The sequence below is a fragment of the Camellia sinensis genome, chromosome 1 (assembly GCF_055761805.1).
Source record: "Camellia sinensis isolate YWXY chromosome 1, ASM5576180v1, whole genome shotgun sequence".
Classification (NCBI taxonomy): domain Eukaryota; kingdom Viridiplantae; phylum Streptophyta; class Magnoliopsida; order Ericales; family Theaceae; genus Camellia; species Camellia sinensis.
The window spans coordinates 73,388,722-73,401,201 of NC_138961.1; the positions used below are offsets into that span (position 1 = coordinate 73,388,722).

General features: G+C 38.3%; 1 protein-coding gene across 3 annotated transcripts in view; it reads right to left on the reverse strand.

Annotated features, from left to right (window-relative positions):
- LOC114256935 (uncharacterized) overlaps positions 1 to 12,480 on the reverse strand; it is a 62,721-nt gene that overhangs the window by 16,927 nt on the left and 33,314 nt on the right. For all 3 annotated transcript variants that reach the window (XM_082879605.1, XM_082879590.1, XM_082879596.1), the window contains 7 exons: positions 10,385 to 10,567; positions 10,045 to 10,289; positions 9,661 to 9,793; positions 9,395 to 9,520; positions 8,965 to 9,009; positions 8,686 to 8,763; positions 8,493 to 8,609 (listed from right to left, as the gene is read on the reverse strand). In XM_082879605.1, the coding sequence (XP_082735731.1) occupies positions 8,493 to 8,609; positions 8,686 to 8,763; positions 8,965 to 9,009; positions 9,395 to 9,520; positions 9,661 to 9,793; positions 10,045 to 10,289; positions 10,385 to 10,567 (927 nt within the window). The remainder of the gene's footprint in view (positions 1 to 8,492; positions 8,610 to 8,685; positions 8,764 to 8,964; positions 9,010 to 9,394; positions 9,521 to 9,660; positions 9,794 to 10,044; positions 10,290 to 10,384; positions 10,568 to 12,480) is intronic.

The window sequence follows — 12,480 nt, forward strand, 5'->3', positions numbered from 1 at the left end:
TCACGGCCTCCCAAATATCCTGTGCAGTGTCCATAGAGAGATAGCCCTCTCCAATCTTTGGGACCATAGAATGGATCAACCAACCTATAATAAGGGAGTTGGTGATCTCCCACTGATCATAACTCGGGTCTGTGGTGAGGGGTGCTTAGATTCTGCCATCAACATACCCCATCTTCCCTCTGCTCTTCAAGAAAATAGTCAGACTCTACGACCACGCTAGATAGTTCTGACCATTGAATAGAGAAGTGGTGATTTTAAGGCTAGGGTTGAGATTATCAGTCATAGTAGAAGGGATAAGGGAACTCTCGCTCTTAGGTGGCTGAGAGGGTGTAGACTCACTAATGAAATCTGCCATGAATATGCTACTAAGTAACCCTCAAACCCAGTGCCAATCACAAACTAGAAGATAGTGGAGGAACAACCAACACTATGACCACAAAGAGATCAGTAAAATAAGCTTCTTCTTTTTTTTTTCTTTTTTTTTTAACGTAACATCATTTTTACATATTTTTGTTTATTTATTTATTTTAACTAACCAACCATTAGAAGCACTCCTCATACACCATTACAATTGTATAAGAAAAGAGAGAGAGAGATGACGCTGAGAGTCGACGACTGCGAGAGAGACGACGCTGCGAGAGAGAGAGTCGGCAGTCGAGAGAGATTCGACGGCTGCCTAGGAGATGCCGATAGAAACCAAGGAAGCCAGAGAAGCTGTCGGCATGCCCTAGGGTGCCTTACGATGGCCTGGGTGAGGCCCTAGAGTGCTGACAGACCCCGTAGGAGACTGACGATGGCCTGGATGGACTGTGGGATGATAGACGATGGTCTGGGTGAGAGGCTACTGTGACCGACTGGGCTCCTAGGGAAGATAGAGCTGCCGGTAGACAAGAATAAGGTATGGGCTAGGGTTTAGGCTCTGATACTATGTAATTTTAGAGAAAATAAAGAGTTAGGAAATGAGTTAGACTTCATTCCCTTTTTTATTGATAATTGAGCAATTACATGCATAGTCTGAGAAATCAAAAAAAGGAATGAATAAGAATACAACCGACTATTTCCTATTCTAATACTTCCTATTCTAACAATTTCCTATTCTAACACTTCTACCACAGATGCATCCTCTTCGTCATTTGCCAATTTAGGTAACTTGGCTTTCTACACATATGCATTGCTATCTCATAAGACTGTGATGGATTATTGATTCTGGTACTTTAGACCATATGTCGGGTTCCTCTCATTTGTTCTCAGAGTATACCCCCTCCTGAAGTCAGGAAAAAGTGCATATTACTGATAGTACTATGTCGTCTATGTCAGGGAAATGTTTAATTCATGCCACCTTTTCCCTTCCTTTATCTTTTGTACTCCATGTTCTCAATTTTAGTGTTAATCTTTTATCTTTAAGTCATCTTACTCATGATTTGAATTGTAGCGTAACATTTTTTTCCTGATCATTGTCTTTTTCAAGACCTTATCATGGGGAAGAGGATTGGCAGTGGTAGAGCGGAACATGGTCTCTACATTTTAGATCAGATGGACAAGCCGGCTCATTCATCTATTCAGTTACCATCCACTAAGGAAGACCTTTGGCTGTGGCACCATCGCTTAGGACATCCCTCATTTTTACTACTTAAGCATTTTCTCCCTTCTATTTTTGAGAAAAACAATGTGTCTGATTTTCAGTGTGAGTCATGTCAACTTGGAAAACAACACAGAGCTTCTTTTACTCCTTCTGTTAATAAAAGTTCTATTCCATTTTCTTTGATTCATTATGATATATGGGGTCCCTCCCGTTTTGTGTCTTTAAAAGGTCAAAAATGGTTTGTTACTTTCATAGATGACTGTTCTAGGGCCACTTGGGTATATCCAAGGTTCTGAAAAGCGATTGCGGTCGTCGTAACGGTGACGGTGGCGTGGTTGCGGTTGCGAGGTGTAAAGGCCGTAGCGTAACGGTTGCGGTAACCGGAACTGTGAATTTTTTTATTTTTCGCACAATTTAAAAAAAACTTACTGATATGCATTTTTTTTTCCATGATCATATTTATTGGGTTTAAAATAAATATTGATCAATTTTTATAAATTTTTAAATATGATCCAATATATTTCATATTTTTAAATCACTATAAACTGAGTTTTTTACATTTTATTTTAATAACTAATGACTTTATATTATATAAAAAATCAATCACTAACTATTATATATAAAATAAACAATGACAAAAATAAGATAATAAATAAGAGCCTAAATATATATAAATGCATATTTTAACCAAGCCAAATAGATAATGACCACACTTATTATTATTATTTTCAAACAATATATAAATAGACACACACAAATAAAATGGTTGAGTGATAGCAGTTGAATAGAATAGCATAGGTCTTATAGCTTCAACAAATCAATAACATATTCTTCATCTTCCCTCTTCTCTCTCTCTCTCTCTCTATCTCTTGCTCCTCTATCTTCTCTCTTTATCTTCCCTCTTCTCTCTATCCCTCTTCTCCCATTTTCAGCTTTTTTTTTGTGTGTGTTTTCGAAAGAAACAGTTCGGAACCGTTACGTAACGGCGACTATTACGACACAGTAACGATCGCTACGACAGGCGTTACGGCCGACACACCTGTGAATCTCAATCACACTGCAAAAGTGGCCGTAACGGGTGGCGGTAACCACCACAACCGTTACGTAATGGTGTTACGTAACAGTTGTGGCCGCTTTTTAAAACCTTGGGTATATCTGATGAAAGACAAGCGTGAGGTGGCCCATTGTCTATCCTTTGACATGCGTGTTCCTCAATCATATTGAGGGGAAGCGGTTCTCACTACAACTTATTTGATTAATCGTCTTCATACCCAAGTCCTTAAAAAATAAACACCCCTTTAGGTTTTGTTCGAGTCCCGAGTCCCCCTTCCCCCTTTTCTGGGTTCTCTATTCCTTCTAAGACCTTTGGATGTGTTTGTTTTGTCCATAATCATTCACCCACTTGTGGTAAATTAGATCCTAGGTCTCTTAAGTGTGTTTTCCTAGGTTACTCTACTACCCAAAAGGGCTATAAGTGTTATCATCCTCCATCTCACAAATGGTTTGTCTCCATGGATGTCACTTTCTTTGAGTCTCAGTCGTACTTCCAGTCATCCCCTATGTCCCAGTCATCCCTTCAGGAGGAGCCTTGGTGTGAAGAGATTCCTGTTCCACTACCGCTAATGGTTGAACAGATAGAGGATGATGAGCCGGCGGTTATTGTGAAAAAGGTAGCAGGCAAAGTTTATGTCAAGGACAAGGATAGACAGAAAGTCACATGGATGCAAGAGACTTCCCCTCCTCTACTGCCAGCTTCTTCTCTGGATGAGTGTCCAGAGTCATCCTCCTCTCCTGAGAGTCCAGGTAATTCTGATTCTAATGTTCCTCTTCCTGAGTTCTTAGATCTTGATGTTCCCATTGCTAATAGGAAGGGGGTTAGGTCATGTACTCAGCATCCTATTACTAATCATGTCTCTTATTCTAATCTGTCTTCCTTATATAAAGCCTTTCTGTCTAAGATTTCTTCTGTGAGTCTGTCTAACAATTCTCAGGATGCTCTCTCTATTCCTGAATGGAAACATGCCATGACGGAGGAGATGAGAGCTCTTAGCAAGAATGGCACTTGGAAGTTAGTGGAGTTACCTAGAGGCAAAAATCCAATTAGGTGTAAGTGGGTGTACACTGTAAAACACAAAGCAGACGGTACCATAGAACGCTACAAAGCAAGACTGGTTGCTAAGGGCTTCACTCAAACTTATGGGGTAGATTATGAGGAGACATTTGCACCGGTTGCTAAGATGAACTCTGTGAGAATACTACTATCTTTCAGGCTCCGGAAGTCACTTTATGAGCTAAAGTAGTCTCCTAGGGCTTGGTTTGAAAGGTTTGCTCAAGTTATGCTGAGATACGGGTTCAAGCAAAGTCAAGCTGAGCACACTTTATTTGTGAAACACTCCTCACATGGTAAGGCCACAGCTCTTATTATTTATCTTAATGATATTGTTTTGGCAGGGAATATTGTTGAGGAGATTCCTCGGTTGAAGGAATACTTAGCCAAGGAGTTTGAAATCAAAGACTTGGGTAATTTGAAGTATTTTTTGGGTATTGAAGTAGTTCGGTCCAAGGATGGCATCTTCATATGTCAGAGGAAGTATGTACTTGACTTGCTAAAGGATACTGGAATGCTTGGAGGTAGACCATGTGACACACCTTGAGAATCAGGCCAGAAACTAAGTGAGGATCAAGGGGGGGGGGGGGAGCTAGTGGACAGGGGGAGATACTAGAGGCTAGTGGGTAAGCTCATATACTTATCTCACTCGCATCTAGACATTGCCATTGCAGTGAGCATGTTTAGCCGGTTTATGCATGCCCCTAGAAATTCCTACTTAGAGGCAGTTATGAGAATCCTGAGGTATCTGAAATCTTCTCCTGGAAAGGGTCTCTATTTTTCAAAATATGGACATCTTAGTGTAAAGGCATTTACTGATACAGATTAGGTTGGATCAGTCATTAACAGACGATTAACTTCTAGCTATTGTACATTTGTTGGAGGCAACTTAATCACCGTGGCAAAATAAGAAACAGAATGTGGTTGCTAGATCTACTGCTGAGGCAAAATTCAGGACTATAGCTTAGGGTGTATGTGAGTTGCTATGGATTAGACTATTGAGAGGCTTGGGGATCCATCACACCGATTCCATGAGATTGTACTGTGACAACAAGGCGGCGATTAACATAGCTCATAATTCAATGCAACATGACAGAATCAAGCATGTAGAGATTGATAAGTACTTTGTCAAGGAAAAGCTCACTAGTGGCACCATATGTACTCCATTTGTGAAGACTGAGGGCCAACCAGCAGATGTTCTCACCAAAGGAATAGGGAGCAAACCATTTCATGACATTCTCAACAAGCCGAGCATGAGAGATATCTTTGCACCAGCTTAAGGGAGAGTGTTAGAATAGGAAATAATATTGCATATATTTTATTCTAATTTTATTTTATTTTCCCTTGATTGATGTAATGGGTTGGCCCATAATTTATGCCCGATGGCACTCCTGTAATTACCCATTATTATCAATATAAAAGGGGATGAGGTCTCACTGATTCCCTATCTTTTTCTCTTCTCTAAACCTACACTTTTTAGGATAATGGGTATTCGTTTATCGCATAGTACTCCAGACACACTCCTCCACTTAAGCCACTCCCGCCTTAATTATGTGGACCACATCCGCTCCAATCTTCTCAGTCGTCGTGATAATCGATCCTAAATAATGAAAATATTCACTCTTAGGTAGTTCTTGGTTCTCAATCTTCACTTTCATCGTGACTGTTACTAAAATTACACTCCATATACTCTGTCTTAGTTCTGCTTATCGTAAATCCTTTAGATGCAAGTGTTTTTTTCCAAATCTCCAACTTAGTGCTAACTCATTCTCTAGTCTCATCCATTAACACGATATCATCTGGAAAAACATACACCATGGCACATCATCTTGAATATTTGTGCGTCAACTTATCCATAACTAAAGCAAAAGGATAAGGCCTTAAGGTTGATTCTTGGTATAACCCTTCAGAAATTGAAAATTCAATCGTCTCTCTAGCAGGCGATCTAATAGTAGTCACAACACTTTCATACATATCCCTAATCACATCAATGTAACCTTTTGTCACCCCTTTCTTTTCTAGCACCCACTAGATTATATCCCGAGATACTTTATCATATGCTTTCTCAAGATCGATAAAAACCATACGAATGTCTCATTTCTTTTCTTTATATTTTTCTATTACTCTCCTCAAAAGATAGATCGCTTTCATTGTTGACTTACCAGGCATAAACCCAAATTGATTCTTTGACACCTCTATTATATCTCGCAATCGACATTCCATCACTCTCTCCTACACTTTTATTGTGTGACACATTAACTTGATTCCTTTATAGTTGTCACAATTTTGGACATCTCCTTTATTTTTATATATTGGCACTAAAATACTCTTCCTCCACTCCTCTGGCATTTTCCTAGTCAACAAAATCTTGCTAAATAACCTAGTTAACCAAACAACTCCCTTCTTATCCCAACATTTCCACGCTTCAATAGGTATATCATCAGGTTCTAAAGCCTTATTCAATTTCATCTTATTAAGTGCAAACTCCACTTCAAAGTCTCTAATCCTATGATAGAACCTATAGTCCTAATTTTCTTTATTATTGCCTACTTCCTCCTCCTTTGACCTACCTCCATGTTCCTCATTTAATAACTTCTCAAAATAGTTCTTCCACTATCTCTTCATCCTTCACTAACACCTTAGAGTCCTCACCCTTGATGCACTTAACCTGATTAAAATCTCTTGTTTTCCTCTCTTTTATCTTAGCAAGTTTGTATATCTTCTCTTCCTCCTTACTATCTAGTTTAGTGTATAAGTCATCATAGGCTTTCAACTTAAGTCTCCCTCACTACTTTTTAAACCTCATTATTGGCCAATCTGTAGCGCTTAAGGTTTTCCTTAGTTCTATCATTCTGCCACTTTTTAAAGCTCTCTTTTTTTATCTTTATTACCGCTTAGACCTCCTCCCTCCACCACCAAGTTTTCCTAAAGTTGTGTCCCTTTCCTTTCGACTCTCCCAGAACTTTCTTTGAGATTCTCCTCATACAATTGGTCATCGAGTTTCACATAGTGTTAGCCTCATCTTCCAAGTCCTAAGTACATTCTATTCTTAAATGTGTCTAGTTTATCCCCTTTTAGGTCCCACCATCTAGTCCTGTGGCGCCCACTATCTTTCCGAGTTTGGTATTACCCTTTAAAGCATAAATCTAGTACCAAAATCCTATGTTAAAATGTCAAGCTCTCTCCAGGAATCACCTTACAGTCGCTGCATTTTAGATGGTCCCTTTTTCTTTAGACTGTCCCCTTTTCTTATTAGAAAGTAATCTATTTGGCTCCTAATTGACCCACTTTTGAAGGTTATTAAATGCTTCTCTCTTTTCTTATACATAGTATTGGCCGCCACTAGGTCAGAAGCCAACGCAAAATCTAAAATATTCTCTCTAGCCTTATTTCTATCACCAAAACCATACCCACCATGCACCCTCTCATACCCTAGTTTATCTACTCCTACATGGCCATTGAAATCACCACCTATAACTAGGTTCTGTCCTACTGGTACCTCTTGTAATACCTCATCCATTTGTTCCCAAAAAACTCTCTTAGTCTAATCATCTAATCCTACTTGGAGGGCACTTGCACTAATAACATTCACTATATTCTCTCCAATAACTAGTTTAACTAACATAATCCTATCACATTTCCTAATGACCGCAACTACATTTTTTACAAGATTCTTGGCAACTATTAGTCCTACCCCATTCATGTGTCTATCCTTGCCACTATAATATAGCTTAAAACCGGTATCCTCTATTTCCCAAGATTTCTCACCCGTTCACTTCGTTTCTTGTACACAAACCACACTAACTTTTCTCCTAATCATGACATCTACCAATTCCATAGTCTTACCAGTTAAAGTTCCTATATTCTATGTGGCTACCCTAAATCTATAATCTTAGACTAACTTCTTTATCTGCGCTCATCTAGAAAAACGCGAAAACCTTTGCTCATTTTTCACCGCACCCAGGTGTCGATGCGGCACCCCTTGCTCACCTGTATCTCTAGTGTTATTAAAGTTATGCTCCATGTATTCAAACTTCATTTTATTGGTCATTGATTCTAGAGCTCCTTCCCAAGCATCTAATTTAACATTTACCCCTACATCCAACCCCATAATCATTTCACTTTTTCTCTCACAAACATCACACACAACCACAAAAAAACCCAACTATCTTCCCAAACATCAAAAAAAATTTCTCCAATAATATCCTACAACTAAAAAAACCTATATAAAAACCCACTTTCCAAACACCCACATAGTATCTAAAGTTGAAAGATAAGAACTTAGTGTTGATCCTTGATGTAAGCCCACAGCTATAGAAAATTCACTTGTTTATCTTGCAATTGTTCTCATTTCAAGAATAGCTCCTTTACACATGCTCATTATTATACAAGAAATGTCTGGCCTCTAATGATTTAGTCACAAATTATTCAAAGAACAAAAAAAAGATTTCATCTACATATGCTATAAGAAAAGGCCCAAACTATTTTAATCCTCTATAAATATGAAGATAAGAACTTGCCAATAGGTTTGAATTTTCAGCAATGTATAAGAAGTGACAGGTACAAAATAAAAGAGACAAAATATCATTCCATAAGAACTTGCCAATAGGTTTAAAGTTTTAGCAATGCATAAGAAGTGACAGGTACAAAATATCGTTCCAGCTGCATAGTAGTATCTTACTGAGGGGAAAAAGGCTTGATGGATACAAAATATAATTTAAACAAATGACACAAATTACAATCATTTCACAATAAGAACAAAACACATCTCATCTTTGCATAACGATTTTGGAAACAACATACCCAACTTGTGAGCTCCTTAACAACTAGCTTGCATACATCTCGAATAGAAGCCAGGATTGCAATATGAGCACTGACATGTGAACTGCTTGAAGCTTTCTCATATAAACTCTTAAAAACCTGTTCCAACAACATATTGCAAAATTAGACAAGAGAATGTACTCTTCTAGAAGTTTACAGCATGATGACAGCAAACCTTTTGGCCCACAGCCAATGCAGCTTCATCTCTGCTTATGCATTTCAGCATGATTTCGGGAATTTGGGCAATAAGTCCCTGTACACAAAAAATGCAAACCCAAATCAAGTAATATTCCTGGTGTTCACCTTCAGATTCATGTTTATAGTCACCTCAAATGGAAGGCAAAAAAGGGCAAAAACAAGGGTCCACATGAAAGTCTTGGCAGAGTAGCTGCCAGTATATTTTGCAAAAGAATGATTCAAGGCTAACTAAGTGGCATTATAAAATAATTATTACCTGAATTTCTGTCTCCTCAGTGTCTTCGGTTATCAACATTTCCAACTAAAAAAGAGGCACCAAATGATTAATAACTTTTGATATGATACAGAATTTAATAGGGAAAGTAATGAAGAGAAAAACAAAAGGCAGGAGATAAATAGATAAAGAGCAAAGAGAAAATGAAATAGAATAAATAAATAAGAAAATAAGTGACATTAAAAAAAAAAAAAACTAATGTCTAAATTATTTTTCATTATCCATATGTGATGGAATTGGAAAAACTAAAACACAAAAAAACAGAAGCTACTTAATTCTTTGGATTGTAACTGCGATGTGCATTGATCTCTGAATTATTTCATAGTAATTGCAACCGGCAGACCCCTAGCTAGATTTCTTTTCTGTATGTCTGCACGCACGCATGTTTTCTTTAACCAAGGAAATAAACTACCTTCTGTGCAACAATTTGATACTTCTCTAGTGCATCTCCAGTGGTAAATAAATGTTCTGAAATGCCACTAGCCATGTGCTCTGTGGTAGAAGTTTCAGTCAATGGTGGAACAGCCCCTTCCAATTCCTTGCACCAAACAGTGGATATGCACGTCAGTCCAAACAGAAACTTCAATGTTAACCTGCATAATGCACATGTACACTTGCATGTGCAAAATCAAAAAATAATAATAGTAAACCATCACAAACAACAAAATTTCTACTGACTTTCACAGCATTAGAGGTCTCTAAAAAATGCTGTTCAGGGGCTGTCGCTGCTGAAGAAAGTGAAGCAACATTGTTAGATTTAGCACCATGTGAAACTACACCATCAGTTGCCCCCATGAGAGTGGAGGAACCACTGTAACAAGAACAAAAGAATGGATAAGCAAATAAAAAACTGATATAAGAGCTGAAACAATTATTATACGATTAATTTTAAAAAGGGATTTTGTTAACATGTGCCCTTTGGGGACATGTTAAGAAGCTTAAAAGTGCTGTACATCCTGCATGAAAGTACATGCTACAAAGAATGTACAATCTTATTAAGCCAACTTAACATGTGCACAAGTAAACAAGACCCTTAAAAAGGAAAGAAATGAAATAACTCACCCAATAAGCTGGGTAGAACCAGGGTCCAACTCCTCAGAAATAAGATATACGGGCTGAGCAACAGAGCTCAGACCCACACTCCTGAGCCCAGAAGAGTAGAGTGCTGGGTTAAGCTGTCTGGTAGGTGAAACACAAGCACAAGACACACCAGTACCAACATAATCACTAGACGAAACCATCACATCAGTAGGAACTTTATTTGAACTCTGACTGGACTGATTTTGCCAAGGAAATCGAATGAAATCCTAAACAACCGGAAAGGATAAAGTAATAGTGCAACAATAGCTATAGTTTGAATCAGCACACATAAATTTTCCATGCATAACGTCAAAAACACTACCTCATAAACTCGCTGCTGAGAATGGGAGAGGTGACCAGGTCTGGGGCGGAGGGCCTCTGGTATTACACCCATAGGACCTTGTGTATACATACTTGCATTATAATATGACGGACCAACACCTTCTCTATGCTTCCTTCTAAGTGAAAGTTGTATAGTGATTTCATTATCGATGGTCTTCAATGCCTGAAAAGCATTCAGAATGCATTATAGAAAACCACTCAAGGCCAAACTCGAACTGCGATACAATGTGTAGAAAGAAAATTGATTACCAATTTATCTTCATGTCTAAGACATCTAGTCTTGGAAAAAAGATTGGTTAAATATATCTCAGCAATGCACAAGCAGTAAAGTTCCTCATTAATATCAAGTTTAACTACCTAAACCATATGAGTATTGTTAAAACCTACCATCACCTACTCCACCTACTACACCTACCACCACCTACTACCACCTACTACACACCTACCACTACCACCTACTACCACCTACTCCACTACATCTCCTATATAAGGAGCCCCTCACCATTTGTAATAAATAACATACATCAATCAATAATACAATCAATATCTATACAATTCTCTATTTCTCTTTATACATTAAATTTCTACATGGTATCAGAGCAGGTTTAGAGCCTAATATTTTTCGCTTCCCCGGCGGGCGGCAACCTCACCTTAGCCGCCCGCCGGACCTCAACCTATTCCGTTTATTTTCTACACATACCTTCCCATCATTGCCCAAATACTTTCAGACTATGTCTCCATTGTGAGTCTTGAGAGCCTTGACAGCTTTATCCCTTGATACACCTGCCTGTGTCATCACCAAATCAATGTCACGTGGCTCCACCCCAGTCTCGTCAATCTCTTCCTCTTCCTTATCCACTTGTGCTCCAGTAGCAGCAGCAGAAATGAGAGACCGAGAGAGAGCTTGAAATGATGCTATGTTTGCAAGAAGTTAATGTGGAATGAAACTGTTCTTCCAGATTTGAAGCACCAAGGATGTTGCTTGACTATGAGAGAAGGGTCAACTTGGCTAGAAAAGATGAGATGCCCAAATCAGAAAAAATAAGTGATAAGGCATCTGACAGTATTGGTGTTGAAGGCCTTGGGGAAATCACTCCTGAAGCTCAACAATACATTTTAAATTTGCATTCTCGTTTGTCTTCTGTAGAAAAAAAAAAAAAAAAAAAAAAAAAAAAAAAAAAAAAAAAAAGAAGAAGAAGAAAAAGGAGCTGCATGAAGTCAAGAGGAAAACTGCAGCTCTTCAAATGCAACAATTTGTTGGAGAGGAAAAGAATGATTTGCTGGATTACTTGAGGTCACTTCAACCGGAGAAGGTGGCTGAGTTATCAGAACCAACATGCACTGAGCTGAAGGAAGTGATCCACTCTGTCATACATGGTCTACTTGCAACCCTCACTCTGTCATACATGGTCTACTTGCAACCCTCACGCCACCCTCTTTCTCTCTCCTCAAAACCCACGCCTTCTCACATGTTCCTCACATTATTACTCCCAACCCTCTTGTCCCATTATTTCCTCTCCCACATGCACTTTATGCTGAAATATTTTTTTTTAATCAACCCACTCCCTCTCTCTCTGGTCCCTTTCTCTTTACTCATTATTCCCCTTGTTCCCCACTCTCTCAGTATATATATATATATATAAAACCCATCATTTATTTTATTCTTATTTTGTACAAACCCATACCCACTCTAATTCATACCTACTCATTTTTTAAAACGCATGCTGATTCACGCTACCCCTACTTTACCTTTATTTATTTTATTTTATCAAAAAAAAAAAAAAAATCCATTCTTTAGAAATCTCTCTCAGATTCTTCTCTCTACAACCCAATTCATTTTCTTATTATTATTAGAGACTGAACCCTCCTCGGGCCACCCAATTCACTTTTCTTATTATTATTATATACACTTTTTCATTCTAACATATTTTCCACCGCCCAACTTTTCCTTGAACCTCAACTTTTTATCTTTTCTTTTAAAACAAAAAAAAAAAAAAAAAAACCTTATATTCATTCCATCTAATTTTTCTGCTCAGTCTTGTACCTTCCAGCCATTCGGATTTGCACAATACACTC